This window comes from Anarhichas minor, unplaced genomic scaffold, assembly GCF_050575085.1.
Source record: "Anarhichas minor isolate MPS153535 unplaced genomic scaffold, ASM5057508v1 ptg000053l, whole genome shotgun sequence".
Classification (NCBI taxonomy): domain Eukaryota; kingdom Metazoa; phylum Chordata; class Actinopteri; order Perciformes; family Anarhichadidae; genus Anarhichas; species Anarhichas minor.
Window position 1 is genome coordinate 1100001 of NW_027466499.1, and position 12500 is coordinate 1112500.

Genomic DNA, 12500 nt, shown 5'->3' on the forward strand with positions numbered 1-12500 from the left:
AATAATAACGATAAAGCAGTAAAAAGTTATATTTGCTCCTGTTTTCTGCTCTGATCTTTATCTCTAAACCAGTAAACAACGTGTCACAAGATATAAACATGATTTAATGATTAGTACATGTTCTTTACCCACCAGCTGTGAAACATCTGAATCATATTGTTTAGTTTTCTTGTTGCTACAAGCGGCCGAAATGAGTTTCCTCCGTAGGGTGGCCGGGCTCAGCCTTAGAGATAGGGTAAGGAGCTCGGTCATCAGGAGGGAGCTTGGAGTCGAGCCGCTACTCCTTCGCGTCGAAAGGAGTCAGCTGAGGTGGTTCGGGCATCTAATTAGGATGCCTCCTGGACTCCTCCCACTGGAGGTTTTCCAGGCACGTCCAACTGGGAAGAGACCCCGGGGAAGACCCAGAACATGCTGGAGGGATTACATCTCCCAGCTGGCCTGGGAACGCCTCGGGATCCCCCAGAATGAGCTGGAACATGTTGCCGGTGAGAGGGAGGTCTGGGTCGGCCTGCTTGCCCTGCTGCCACCGCGACCCGACCCCGGATAAGCGGTGGAAAATGGATGGATGGATGGGAGTTTTCTGTTTTATTGCGTTCAAGATTAATATCTCAATATCTCGTTTCATAGCTGTTTTTGATTTGCTGAATTATTTACGATAAACGTCCAAATCTGAGATAAACACCCTCAATATGAAGAGGAATAGTGTGTGTGTGTGTGTGTGTGTGTGTGTGTGTATGTGTGTGTGTGTGTGTGTCTCTCTCTCAGTCTGCAGCTACATCTTATGAGGGATTAGCATTTAGCCTCGTAGTTGGCCTCTGCATTAACCTGCCGGGTCACAGAGCAAAGCCTGCAATCAATTATATGGATTAGCATTAGCTTAGCCGTGGCGTGTTTTATTGATGCTGACAGCGCATGCACGCACACATACATGCATACATGCATTTCATTACTCTTAGTTACTCCTCTCTTTATCTCCTCACAGCCGACGCCCACCATGACCTGCTGACATCATCACGCCTCGCCCCCTCCCCCCCAGACCCCCTCCCCCCCAGACCCTCCTCCTCCTCTCCCCTCTCTCCCTCCTTCAAAATGGCACCGACCAACTGGCTGTCGCCGTGGCGACCGTTCCCGCCATTGGTGCCACCGCTGCTGCTCGTCCTCACTTCCTGTTTCCTGTCCGGGTCGGCCTCGACCACGCCCTTCCCCAAAGACCTGGAGCCCATCAACGTGGTCACCTCGGAGCGTGAGTAGACCCTCTAGTGTCGTCGTGTTCGAGGGTGAAAGAAACATCGTGGTGGTAACAATCTAACCCTTCCTTCATCTGATTGGACGAATGCACCGCTCACTGGACTCTCATTGGTTCTGCCCCGATTAATACACTTTGTGACTTTGTGTTTATCAATAATGAAGATATATATATATGTATATATATGTAAAGTTTATATTGAATGCTTTAATTCACACTCGTTCCCTTCTTCAACATCGTCTTCCAGCAGTTTGTAAAACCTAATATACAAACGGCCATCTTTGTTTTTCACATTTTTAGCACCAAAATGTTACAATTAACCGCCATGAAGAGAAAACACATGTTAAGAGTTGAAGTTGTAAAACAAAAACACGGAAAACTCCCAGATCGGACTACGTCTCTGGTAGAGACCTGTCAATCAGCGTGTAGCCCCGCCCTAAAGCATCCCCTGCTTTATGGTCTGTGTGACTCTAAATGGACCATAATGTACTAAATGAACATCATGCTGTATTGAAGAAGACTTGAAACTAGAGATTGAGACCATAAACTCATGTTTACAATGTTTACTGAGGTAATAAATCAAGAGAGAAGTAGAGTCATTTTCTCATAGACTTCTATACAACCAGAGGAGTCGCCCCCTGGTGGACACTAGAGAGAATGCAGGTGTGTCCCATCAACATGAAGCTTCCGTTCATTAATGTTCTCTCTGTGTCGTTGTCCTTCTCTCTCTGCAGAGTCCTACCAGTTTCCAGGTTTTCAGGGTTTGCTTCAGGACAACGACACGCTGCGTCTGGGTCTGGACTTCCAGAGGTTGTTACGCATCAACCACATGTTGTACATCGCTGCCAGGTCAGCCGACACACACACACACACACACACACACACACACACACCATTTAGATGTTCAACGATAAAACGGAAAGAAATCCACTGGAGACACAGAAACTCACCAAAACAATGGTTTCTGTGTGATCTTTGAACGTTAGTCGGCCTTTGAGAGCAGCAACACGTTATCTTCTGTTCTGTTAATTGTGCAGATTGAAGGAAATATTTACAAATATCATCATTAATGAACTAAATTACTTTCTGTCTTTCTTCTTGTGGATATTCGTGTGTTTGACGTCCTCTCAAGTCGCTTGAAATCCACAATCAGGGCTTCATCATCAATGTACTTTTAAGTTTTTCTACTTAAAAAGTATCTGGATCTGTGTTCTTATGCTTTGTGGTATTATCTATTCTGTCTGGTTATATCTGATCTGCTCTGTTGCTTGTAACTGCTTGTTTTAAGATGAATTCTGGGAAAATATTAAATGACTAACTTCATAAGACGTAGATTAATTTTGTTAAAGACACGGACAGACGTGATAAAGGCTGATTTTGACACAAACAAGCTCATCAAAATGTATAACGTATAAACAGCACATTTATTGTAATGCATGAATGAATGTAAGAGGTGTGACTCAGCATGATGAGCGCTGACTCGGTGCTTTCAACTCCTCAGGGATCACGTGTTTGCATTGAACCTGACGACGGCTTCAGAGGCGTTCGTCCCTCGGCTGGTGAGTCAAATTATACGATAAACACTTTTATTTGTAGCTTCTTTGAAAACACAAATGTTTTTGCACCCAGACAGTCAGACGAGGTACAGAATCCGCCGCTCGAGGTGGTCGACCTCTGAACCGCGGAGGGACACGGTTCTATCCACAGACGATTACTTCCATTCCAGCTCTGCATTTATGAGATTTCACCGTAATAACAGCTGCAGACGAGACACTTGAACTGTGAAGTCATGCTTGAAACAATGGCTCGTTGATTTCAGACAGAACAGAGAAAAGAAAAGGCTTTCATGACTAATGAGTGAGACAAAGTAATCTCAGCTAAACAATAAAGATCAGGACAGAGCGCTGATATCATCCAGGGCTGAATGTTTTAGGACGTATCCTGTAACTTCAGGCCTGTGAAGTGATGCTGGATAAATAAGCTGAACAGCAAGATTGTGGTCAGCGGCAGCGCTGAGTCTCTGCCTCACTCTCCTACATATCGCGGAAAGACAAGTTAGCTAGCTAACTAGCAGCATCTGGCTAGCTATTTCCAACATACAGCAAGCTAACATTAGTGGACAGCTGGCTAGTTAGCTAGCTTGTTGATTTCACCATGCTTTAATGCTACACTGGTTACAGAAAATGAGCTGAACAGCTGCAGCACTGGGTCTGATGGTCCCTCCGCCTCCCTGTCGCTCTGGAGAAGGAAAAGTTAGCTAGCTAACTAGCCAGTCAGCTAGCTAGCTTGCTAGCCTGCTAATTCCACCATGCTTTAATGCTACATTGGTTACAGAAAATAAGCAAGCTTGTGGTCAGCGGTCTAACGGCACCTCCGCCTCATTCCCTGCTGCTCCGGAGAAAGACAAGCTAGCTAGCCAACTAGCCAGCCATCCGTCTCCAGAGCTGCTTCTAGTCTCTTCCTGGCGAGCTGCGACAACACTGACGTGTGTTGACACCATAACAAGTGACAGCCGTCGCCATTTTTCTTTTGTACTTGTCAAACAACCACGGAAACCACTTCAATATCCGTTGTACTCTGGTTCTACTTCTATGTCACCGTCTCTTTCCCGTCACACTAGGATTGAGTTTCTAGCTTCTTTTAGAAAACATCACACAGACTCTGAGCTGCTGCTCTGCTCTGTGATTTCTGTCTCACGTTAGAATCTTTCCCTCAAAGCGTCGAGACCGGCATCAAACCTGACGGCTGACAAACGCAGAGAAGCATTTCTTCTTCTTGTTTTCCTTACTCAGTGAATATCAGAGCGGCAGAACAAAACTACAGCAGCTCGTAACACAAAGGACGCGCTTCCCTTTGATCTGCACACCTCCTCCTCATCAAAGAGGAGAGGTTACAGGGTGCCCCCCCCCCCCCGACCGTAATGGGCCTCCCGGTGCATTGTGGGACGGCCCACAGCAGCTCTTTGATGTGAGATGTTAGTCTCGTTATCAGTGATCCGACCTTTCAGTCCTCCTCTCTGTATGTTTGTCTTTAAAGGAAAGTGTTAAATGTTTTATTTTATGAACTCGTGTTGTCCTCACGTCTGACATCTTCACCTGTTCAACGTCCACAACGACACATTTTTGTCATTTTTGTTCCGCTATTATGTCTCTCAGGTGGAAATAATCTGTTCTCGATGGAGCTTTTTACACATTATGTTCCATAATAATAGATAATCTTCCTGCATATCAGAGGGAACGATATCAGCCAACGCCACATTCTGTTCATGTGGGATGGAGAGTAAAAAATGGGAAATATTGCCATGTTTATGACTCACGACGGTTATAAAACGACAGTGTTTGTTGTGTGAGGGTTAAAAAATACTGTGCATTTACATTAAACTTAAACTATTAAACTATTGAGGTTTTTTGAATGTTGGTCGTGATATTTTTTTTTATGTCATCACTTTAAAAAGATGGAAAGATAAGAGTTCTTGTAATTGTAGATACATAAATGTAATTTATACGTCCATGTTGGGAGTGATGTATTGGTCGGCTCAGATTCAATAACTCCTCACTGGCTCACCTGAGTGTTTCTGAGTCCTACTCCTCACCTGAGTGTTTCTGAGTCCTACTCCTCACCTGAGTGTTTCTGAGTCCTACTCCTCACCTGAGTGTTTCTGAGTCCTACTCCTCACCTGAGTGTTTCTGAGTCCTACTCCTCACCTGAGTGTTTCTGAGTCCTACTCCTCACCTGAGTGTTTCTGAGTCCTACTCCTCACCTGAGTGTTTCTGAGTCCTACTCCTCACCTGAGTGTTTCTGAGTCCTACTCCTCACCTGAGTGTTTCTGAGTCCTACTCCTCACCTGAGTGTTTCTGAGTCCTACTCCTCACCTGAGTGTTTCTGAGTCCTACTCCTCACCTGAGTGTTTGCATTCAGTTCTCATCAACAAACATCTTCCTGTTTCAGAAGCTGACGTGGCGATCCAAAGACGTCAGCAAGTGTACGGTCAGAGGGAAGAACAGCGTGAGTTTCTGTTTCATTACCTCAGAACCTCCTCTTCTTCTGTGGTTTTCTCACTTTCATTTATTTGTGTTCATGGACGGATGCAGAATTAAATACGTAGATAAAATCAGACACGTTTTGTTAGTTCTAACCTGCAGAAACTATTTTAGGAAAATGTTTCATCGCTGACGGACTTGATAAATAATCAGCTATGATGCTTAATTTCTTAAAGTTCAGTGACACAAAGATAAAATTAGAAAGCCTCTGTTTGCTTCTGTAAAACGAACATATTGAAGACTTGTCCTTGTAAAGATACGATGTTTGTGTCACGATGAATGAGGGTCGTCACACTCTGGTGTTGGTGTTTCTAGGACGAGTGCTACAACTACGTCAAAGTTCTGGTGCCACGAAACGACGAGACGCTGTTCGCCTGCGGCACCAACGCCTTCAACCCCACCTGCCGAAACTACAAGGTAAACGGGCTTTCTGCATGTTCTCAGCCGTTGATGAAGACTTCTTTTCCAGCTTCATGTCCATCGTTTTAATGTATTTTAAGACCTGATCAGAGCAGGAAATACTTCAATCACACTGGAGAGGACTGTGCTTTCAAAATAAAAGTAGCGGGTCTGTCCAGATGTTTCATAACTTTAGCGTTCAAACATACCAATATTTCACCAGTCAGTGAATTATATTGAATTCATTCTACCACTGGAAGTGTTTACGGTTCTCTTTACGAGATTCAGAAGTAAATGTGTGTTTGAGGGATTGCCTCCACTCAGCTCTCAACATGGCGGCTAGCAGCTAGCAGCTAACAAACAACAGCAGCAGTGTTTACAGCTGTAACGTAGCGGAGACAGTTAGCTAACCAGTGCAGCACTAACACAGCGTATCCTCACACAACAGTTCCTGTGATACAAAAAACGTACTCTTTTTTTGTGCGTTTTTTCAGCAACACGTTTAAATCTCCGCTCAGTCTTTTCAAAATAAAATTCAGTGTTCACACTAAACAAAAACAAAACGACTTGGTTGGGTTTGAGGAAAAGATTTTATTTTGGGTTAAAATCAGGACAGAAGTGTTCAATGTTCAGTGCTGAGGTTACTTCTCGTTCGGTCTCCTGGAGGAAAGTCTGATTATACTTCCTTGTGTGTGGTTACATGGAATAAACAGATGATTGAGCATTATTTCCTGTTGTATGTCACAAAGCTCAGAGAAGCTCTGATAACACTCATTCTTTACTCTATATCTTTACATAGATGATGTAGTTTATTATGGTATTAATGCTCAATACCGTAAATAAAACCTTTAACTACCAACTTACTGCTTTATAATTATTTTAAAAACAAATGAATTAGCTTCAGTTTAAATGTAACCTTCCCTGCACAGTAGAGAGAGTGTGTGTGTGTGTGTGTGTGTACTTTAACCGGCCCTATATTTCGCTCAGCTGTTGAATTTCCGTCACAAACGGCGGCTTAATGAGCAGAGAGGCGACGAGGTGACTTTTATTGTGGCGGGGCTCCTTCAGCTCCTAATTGAAAGTGTCAGGCAGCTCGAGACGCCTCGTCAGGACCAAACACAACACCTTCACAAAAAGCCACAATCTCAGGTGTCAATCCAGAGTCGTGTCCCCCCCCCCCCCACCTTTTTTTTTTTTTTCACCTTGCCGTGGTGCCGTGGGTTTGATTGACAGGCGTTGACCCCGTTTAGCAGCAGCTTCCTGTGCTTCGAAACCTCCGGCGGCGGGAAGAAAACCCAAGTTTACCTGCAGACGAGGAGCTCTGCTTCCTGTTCTATTTGGATCAAAAAGGAGAGAAGCAGCACTCGGGAAAACTGAGCTGTTCTCATTGTATTGATTGATGGCAGAAAATAAAACTCGGCTTGTAAAGAACAGGAAGTCTTTCACTGGATGCAGCTCCACAGATAATCAGCGATGAAGCTCTAAACATATATTCTACTGTGATCGATGATCGATATGATTGGAAGTGTTTTTTAATCAAACGTTAAATCTTTACTTGAAAGAATGCTTCAGTCATGTTTCTATATCAAGATCATTATTATTCATCTGCACTGTAAAGAAATAGTGATTAACATATATGTCAACACTAAATATTAGAGACATTCATTCCACCAGTCTAAACATATAGAACATATATAAACAGTTATAATGGTAATACATACGGTAAGTGGAGATAACTGTATTATTTAAAGTGATTTCAGAGCGAAGCACTAAAGTTTAAATGTCCAGAGTGTTATGTGGTAGTGTAGTTAGTGGACCCAAACAGCAGGTTTACTCCAGCCAAGACTTTATTTAAATGTGCAGGAGGAGTCACAGAAAGAACAAACAAAAAACAAAGACTAACTGTCCAGCAAATTAAAGTCACTCCTATCATCTCCACCGGAGTCGGGAGGGAAGCTCGACCGCACTCAAAACTGAAGGAACAGAAAACAAACAGGTAACGATCTTCACTGAATCGGTGTTCAGCCTTACGTGACCAGACTGGTAACCGGACGGACTGACGACGCGCCGGTGAAACGCCGAGGTATTTAAGTCAGCCAGCGGCGATCACTGGAATGAGCCACAGCTGAGCCTGAGGAGAGAGGCGTGAAGTGGGCGGAACACGGGGGTGGAAACTGTAGGCTGACACAAAAACAAAACAAAAGCACATGGCCCACAATAACAAAACAGACAGGAGGAAAAACAGAGGAGCACAAACTAGGAGCAGACAGGGATCCTAACACAGAGAGTCTGAAACATGTCCTGAGGTTTCATGTCTTTATTCTGAGATTCTCTTCAGGATAGTGACGTTTAAACACAAGCCTTCCATCTCTGTAGTATCTTATATATACTGTATGTTGATCATAATGTTGCTCTGTGTAGTTAATGAAATTACATATTTACAGTTCATTACAATGAACTTGACAAAAATCATGAATTATTTTTAATATTTGTATCTATTTGTTAAAACAAGAGTGACTGAATTCTATATGAAAACATAAACAATGCACTGATCCGTCTTCACGTGTGTCCGTCAATCATTGCTTGTGCTGCTCTCACCAGTATGCTAACGGTTAGCCTAGCCGCCATGCTGTAGAGCTCCAGGAGGATCAGTGCTTCCGTCATAAAGTACCCAGGAATGAAAACGCTGGAAACACTGACATAGAATATGTTAATGAGTCCGGTGACATGTCGTCGTGGAGTTTTAAAATGTTTTGGTGGATTTTAGGAGACAGAACAGTATTTTGAACCTGCTGAGGAGCTGTCCACGGTGCTGAAAGGAAAATCACTTACGATGAACACTTGAAACGATGAAAGTAAACTCTGGGGTGTTGTTTTATTCTCTTTACTTTCATGGTTTTCTTATTTTTAACAAAAAGAGCCAAAACTCTGAGAACGAGGAAGAACTTTGGTAGATAATAATGAGAATAAATCTGAAACAAACATATCGCTGAGCTTGTTATTCATGAATAAGCACATATATACGTGTGGTCCTCTTAAAGAGACGCTGCTCTCACTCTGTTACTTCATGTGGCTGAGAGTCTCTGCTGAACACTGACTGACACCAGAAGAGTTTACGTACATTCCGTCTAGTACTGCGTGACGTGTACTTTTACTACTTCGCGGTACGTGTGTCTCCTCTCAGATGACGTCTCTGGAGCAGGTGGGGGAGGAGCTGGTGGGTCAGGCTCGGTGTCCCTTTGAGTCCGGTCAGTCCAACGTCGGACTGTTCGCTGGTGAGTCATCAAACACTCGTTCATCTCGTCTCTCTGTGTGATGTATTCACAACCTCCATCTCCACGTGTGTAGTCAGGGAAGTATTCAAGTCCTCTACTGCAGTAAAAGTATTAATACCACACGATGAGAGTACTCTACCACAAGGAAAAGTCCTATTCAGAACTGTACAAAGTAAAAGTATGTGAGTAATAGTAGTAGTTACAGTAAAAGTATTCATTGCTCAGTAAAATGTTTTACTGTTATATCTGATGTTTCTGCTGCAGTAATGTGTGTGTTTCATTGTAATTAGTTACTTTAATCTGCATCAATGCATCTTATTCTATGACATCATCAGATGATACTGTGAGAAGGAACATAAGAAGTATAACATGTACCTCTGAGATAAAGTACAGTAAGAAGTACAATATGTACCTCTGAGATGTAGTACAGTAAGAAGTACAACATGTACCTCTGAGATGTAGAGGAGTACTTAAGTACTTGAGTAAATGTACTTAGTTACATACTTCCTGTATACAGTAATGATAAGTGAAGTACAGTAGAACTGTGAATACGTCTCTTGACATTAAAGTGTCCGTGTTGCTGTTTGTCAGGAGGAGATTTCTACTCGGCCACCATGACGGACTTCCTGGCCAGCGACGCCGTCCTCTACAGGAGTCTGGGAGACGGTCGGCCCGTCCTCAGGACCGTCAAGTACGACTCCAAGTGGCTCAGAGGTCGGTCACAGAGGTCACACTAAAGAAAGAGTCTGAAGCCTTTAGAGCCTTTAGAGCCTTTAGAGCTGGCTTCAATAGTCTCCATCAGAAACATCCGTCTTCACATCTCGACAGCAGACAATGAATCAAATGTATGTGTGATGGTCTGTAATAAACCTGAGGGATCATTGGAGGCAGGTGGTCTACATCCTGTTAACATGCAGTCCTTCATATTGCTGTTAATCCAACACGGCCATGTTTACTCTCAGAGGGGTTAGAACGGCATGCTGGGAAATGAAGAAGTCGGTAACTGTGAAGTGAATAATATGATTATAGGAGACGATAGCAGACGTGTTGAACTTCTTCTTCTCCTTCTTTTTGTTGTTCTCCTTCTTCATCTTCTTCTTCTTCATCACCTCCTCTTCTCTGCAGAGCCTCACTTCCTGCACGCCATCGACTACGGTAACTACGTCTACTTCTTCCTCAGTGAGATCGCAGTGGAGTACACCGCCCTGGGAAAGGTGTGTGTGTGTGTGTGTGTGTGTGTGTGTGTGTGTGTGTGTGTGTGTGTGTGTGTGTATGAAGTAAACTCTGCTCTGATTGGCTGTGATGAATTGTTTTAGTAATAAGTAGATGTTTCATTAGAGACGTTCAGGCATGAAGTCATAAACTTGATCCTGTGAGGAGCTGCTGCACCTGTTGACTCCTGATCCTTCAACCAGAGCTGTGTTCATAACAACACAACCTCAGACTGAGCTGTCTCACTGTGACCCTCTCTGCCGTCCTCAGGTTCAACATATCGGTCTCTGGACCAGACTAAGAGACTCCAGATAGCAGACTAAGAGTAAACCCGTCTCTCTCTCTCCAGGTGGTGTTCTCTCGAGTCGCCCGGGTCTGTAAGAATGATAACGGAGGTTCACCCAGAGTTCTGGAGAGGTACTGGACGTCCTTCCTTAAGGTGAGGAAGGAAATGACAAAGGACATGGACGAGGTGTCTCCTGGTGTCCTCTGGTGTCCACACTTATAACTCGGTGTGTGTGTGTGTGTGTGTGTGTGTTCAGGCCCGTCTCAACTGCTCTGTCTCCGGAGACTCCTTCTTCTACTTCGACATCCTCCAGTCTCTCACCAACGTGCTGCAGATCAACCAGAGACCTGCTGTGGTCGGCGTCTTCACCACTCAGGCCAACAGGTACGCATCAGGGTCCGTCTGTCTGTCCCACTGTCCCTGTGAGGACCTGTCTCAGTCCCAGACCTGAGGAGGGAGGGCACCTTTAGAGAGTGAGGACACTTTTTAAGTGAAGACATTTTGGGGAAAGTGAGAATATTTTTGAAATATGAGGACATTTTATAGAATGTGAGGACATTTTGAAAAGTGAAGACATTTCTTTTGAAGTGAAGACATATGTTTGAAAGTAGGACAGTGAGTCTGGTCCTCACTCCTACAAAGGACGGCTTGATAGAACGGTTCCTGACTCTCTCTGCAGCATCCCCGGCTCGGCCGTCTGTGCGTTCTACATGGACAACATCGAGAAGGTCTTCAACGGGAAGTTCAAGGAGCAGCGGACCAGCGACTCGTCCTGGACTCCAGTTCCTGACGAGCAGGTTCCCAGACCCAGGTGAGACCATCTGAATCCAGGACTACTTTAAGCCCAGCAGCATTTCAACGAGAGCATTTTATATTTTTAAGTTTTTTCCCTCCAGACCCGGTTCTTGTGCAGGTGACGGTCCGGCTGCAGAATTCACGTCGTCGGTTCAGTTCCCCGACGAGACGCTGACGTTTATCAAGTCCTATCCTCTGATGGACGAAGCGGTTCCCTCTGTCAACGACCGGCCCTGCTTCACCAGGACCTCCAGCAGGTAATGAAGCCGTCCCGTAGCTGGACCACTGGGATAACGTGGATTACTGGGATGTGGGACTCGTTGAATAAGGCAGCTTGGTCCGGTTCCACGGCGCTCCACGTAGCCCAAGTTATGGCGGGAGAAAAGAAAGGGAAGTGGGGTCACGTTCATCTAGAGAGAGAATCAAACCAACCCGTCTGTCTGTCTGCGAGCTAGGAGCTAGCTGTCTAGCTGTCACTACATTGGTGGTTTTTGATTTTATCGTAGTATCATTTTGTAATATTTCATGGTTCAACATGAAGTGGAGCCGACCTGCTCTTCTCACACAGGCAGCTGCTTCAACAACATCAGCGTCATTTAGATAAAACTGATCTACGTATTGGAATCTAAATGGTGAATTTATTGCCTTTAAAAATTAATGAATCTTAAATAAAAACAAAGCTAAACTAAGTAACTAAGTAATTCGCAGTCGCCATCTTGGATTACGGACGTCGCCATGTTGTTGGTTTTTGCAACCAGTGAACAGGAAGTGACCATATCTGGACTGAGGAGGAGTGACGTAGAGACGCCGTATACGTCTCTGGTAGAGACCTGTCAATCACCGTGTAGCCCCGCCCTAAAGCATCCCCTGCTTTATGGTCTGTTTGACTCTAAATGGACCATAATGTACTAAATGAACATCATGCTGTGTTGAAGAAGACTTGAAACTAGAGATTGAGACCATAAACTCATGTTTACAATGTTTACTGAGGTAATAAATCAAGAGAGAAGTAGAGTCATTTTCTCATAGACTTCTATACAACCAGAGGAGTCGCCCCCTGGTGGACACTAGAGAGAATGCAGCTTTAACTCATGAAGCTTTGACTTCACTATTCAGAAGCGGAGGTTTCCACCTGGTCTCAACATATTTTGAGTTTGAGGACACGTTCAGGAGAGCAAAGAGAAAGAGGAGCGTTCTTTTACTTGTTACTACTCGTCTGACTTGTGTAGGCTGATGAGATCAGCTTG

At 44.3% G+C, this 12500-nt stretch overlaps 1 protein-coding gene across 1 annotated transcript in view; it reads left to right on the plus strand.

The window, feature by feature from the left end:
• Positions 1 to 1089: 1089 nt before the first annotated feature.
• Positions 1090 to 12500, plus strand: part of LOC142931629 (semaphorin-6C-like) — a 40987-nt gene continuing 29576 nt past the window's right edge. The window contains exons 1-12 of the mRNA XM_076075628.1: positions 1090 to 1243; positions 1981 to 2095; positions 2748 to 2805; positions 5195 to 5251; positions 5602 to 5703; positions 8870 to 8960; positions 9552 to 9674; positions 10086 to 10174; positions 10522 to 10611; positions 10715 to 10842; positions 11138 to 11269; positions 11355 to 11510. Coding sequence (XP_075931743.1) covers positions 1090 to 1243; positions 1981 to 2095; positions 2748 to 2805; positions 5195 to 5251; positions 5602 to 5703; positions 8870 to 8960; positions 9552 to 9674; positions 10086 to 10174; positions 10522 to 10611; positions 10715 to 10842; positions 11138 to 11269; positions 11355 to 11510 — 1295 coding nt within the window. The remainder of the gene's footprint in view (positions 1244 to 1980; positions 2096 to 2747; positions 2806 to 5194; positions 5252 to 5601; positions 5704 to 8869; positions 8961 to 9551; positions 9675 to 10085; positions 10175 to 10521; positions 10612 to 10714; positions 10843 to 11137; positions 11270 to 11354; positions 11511 to 12500) is intronic.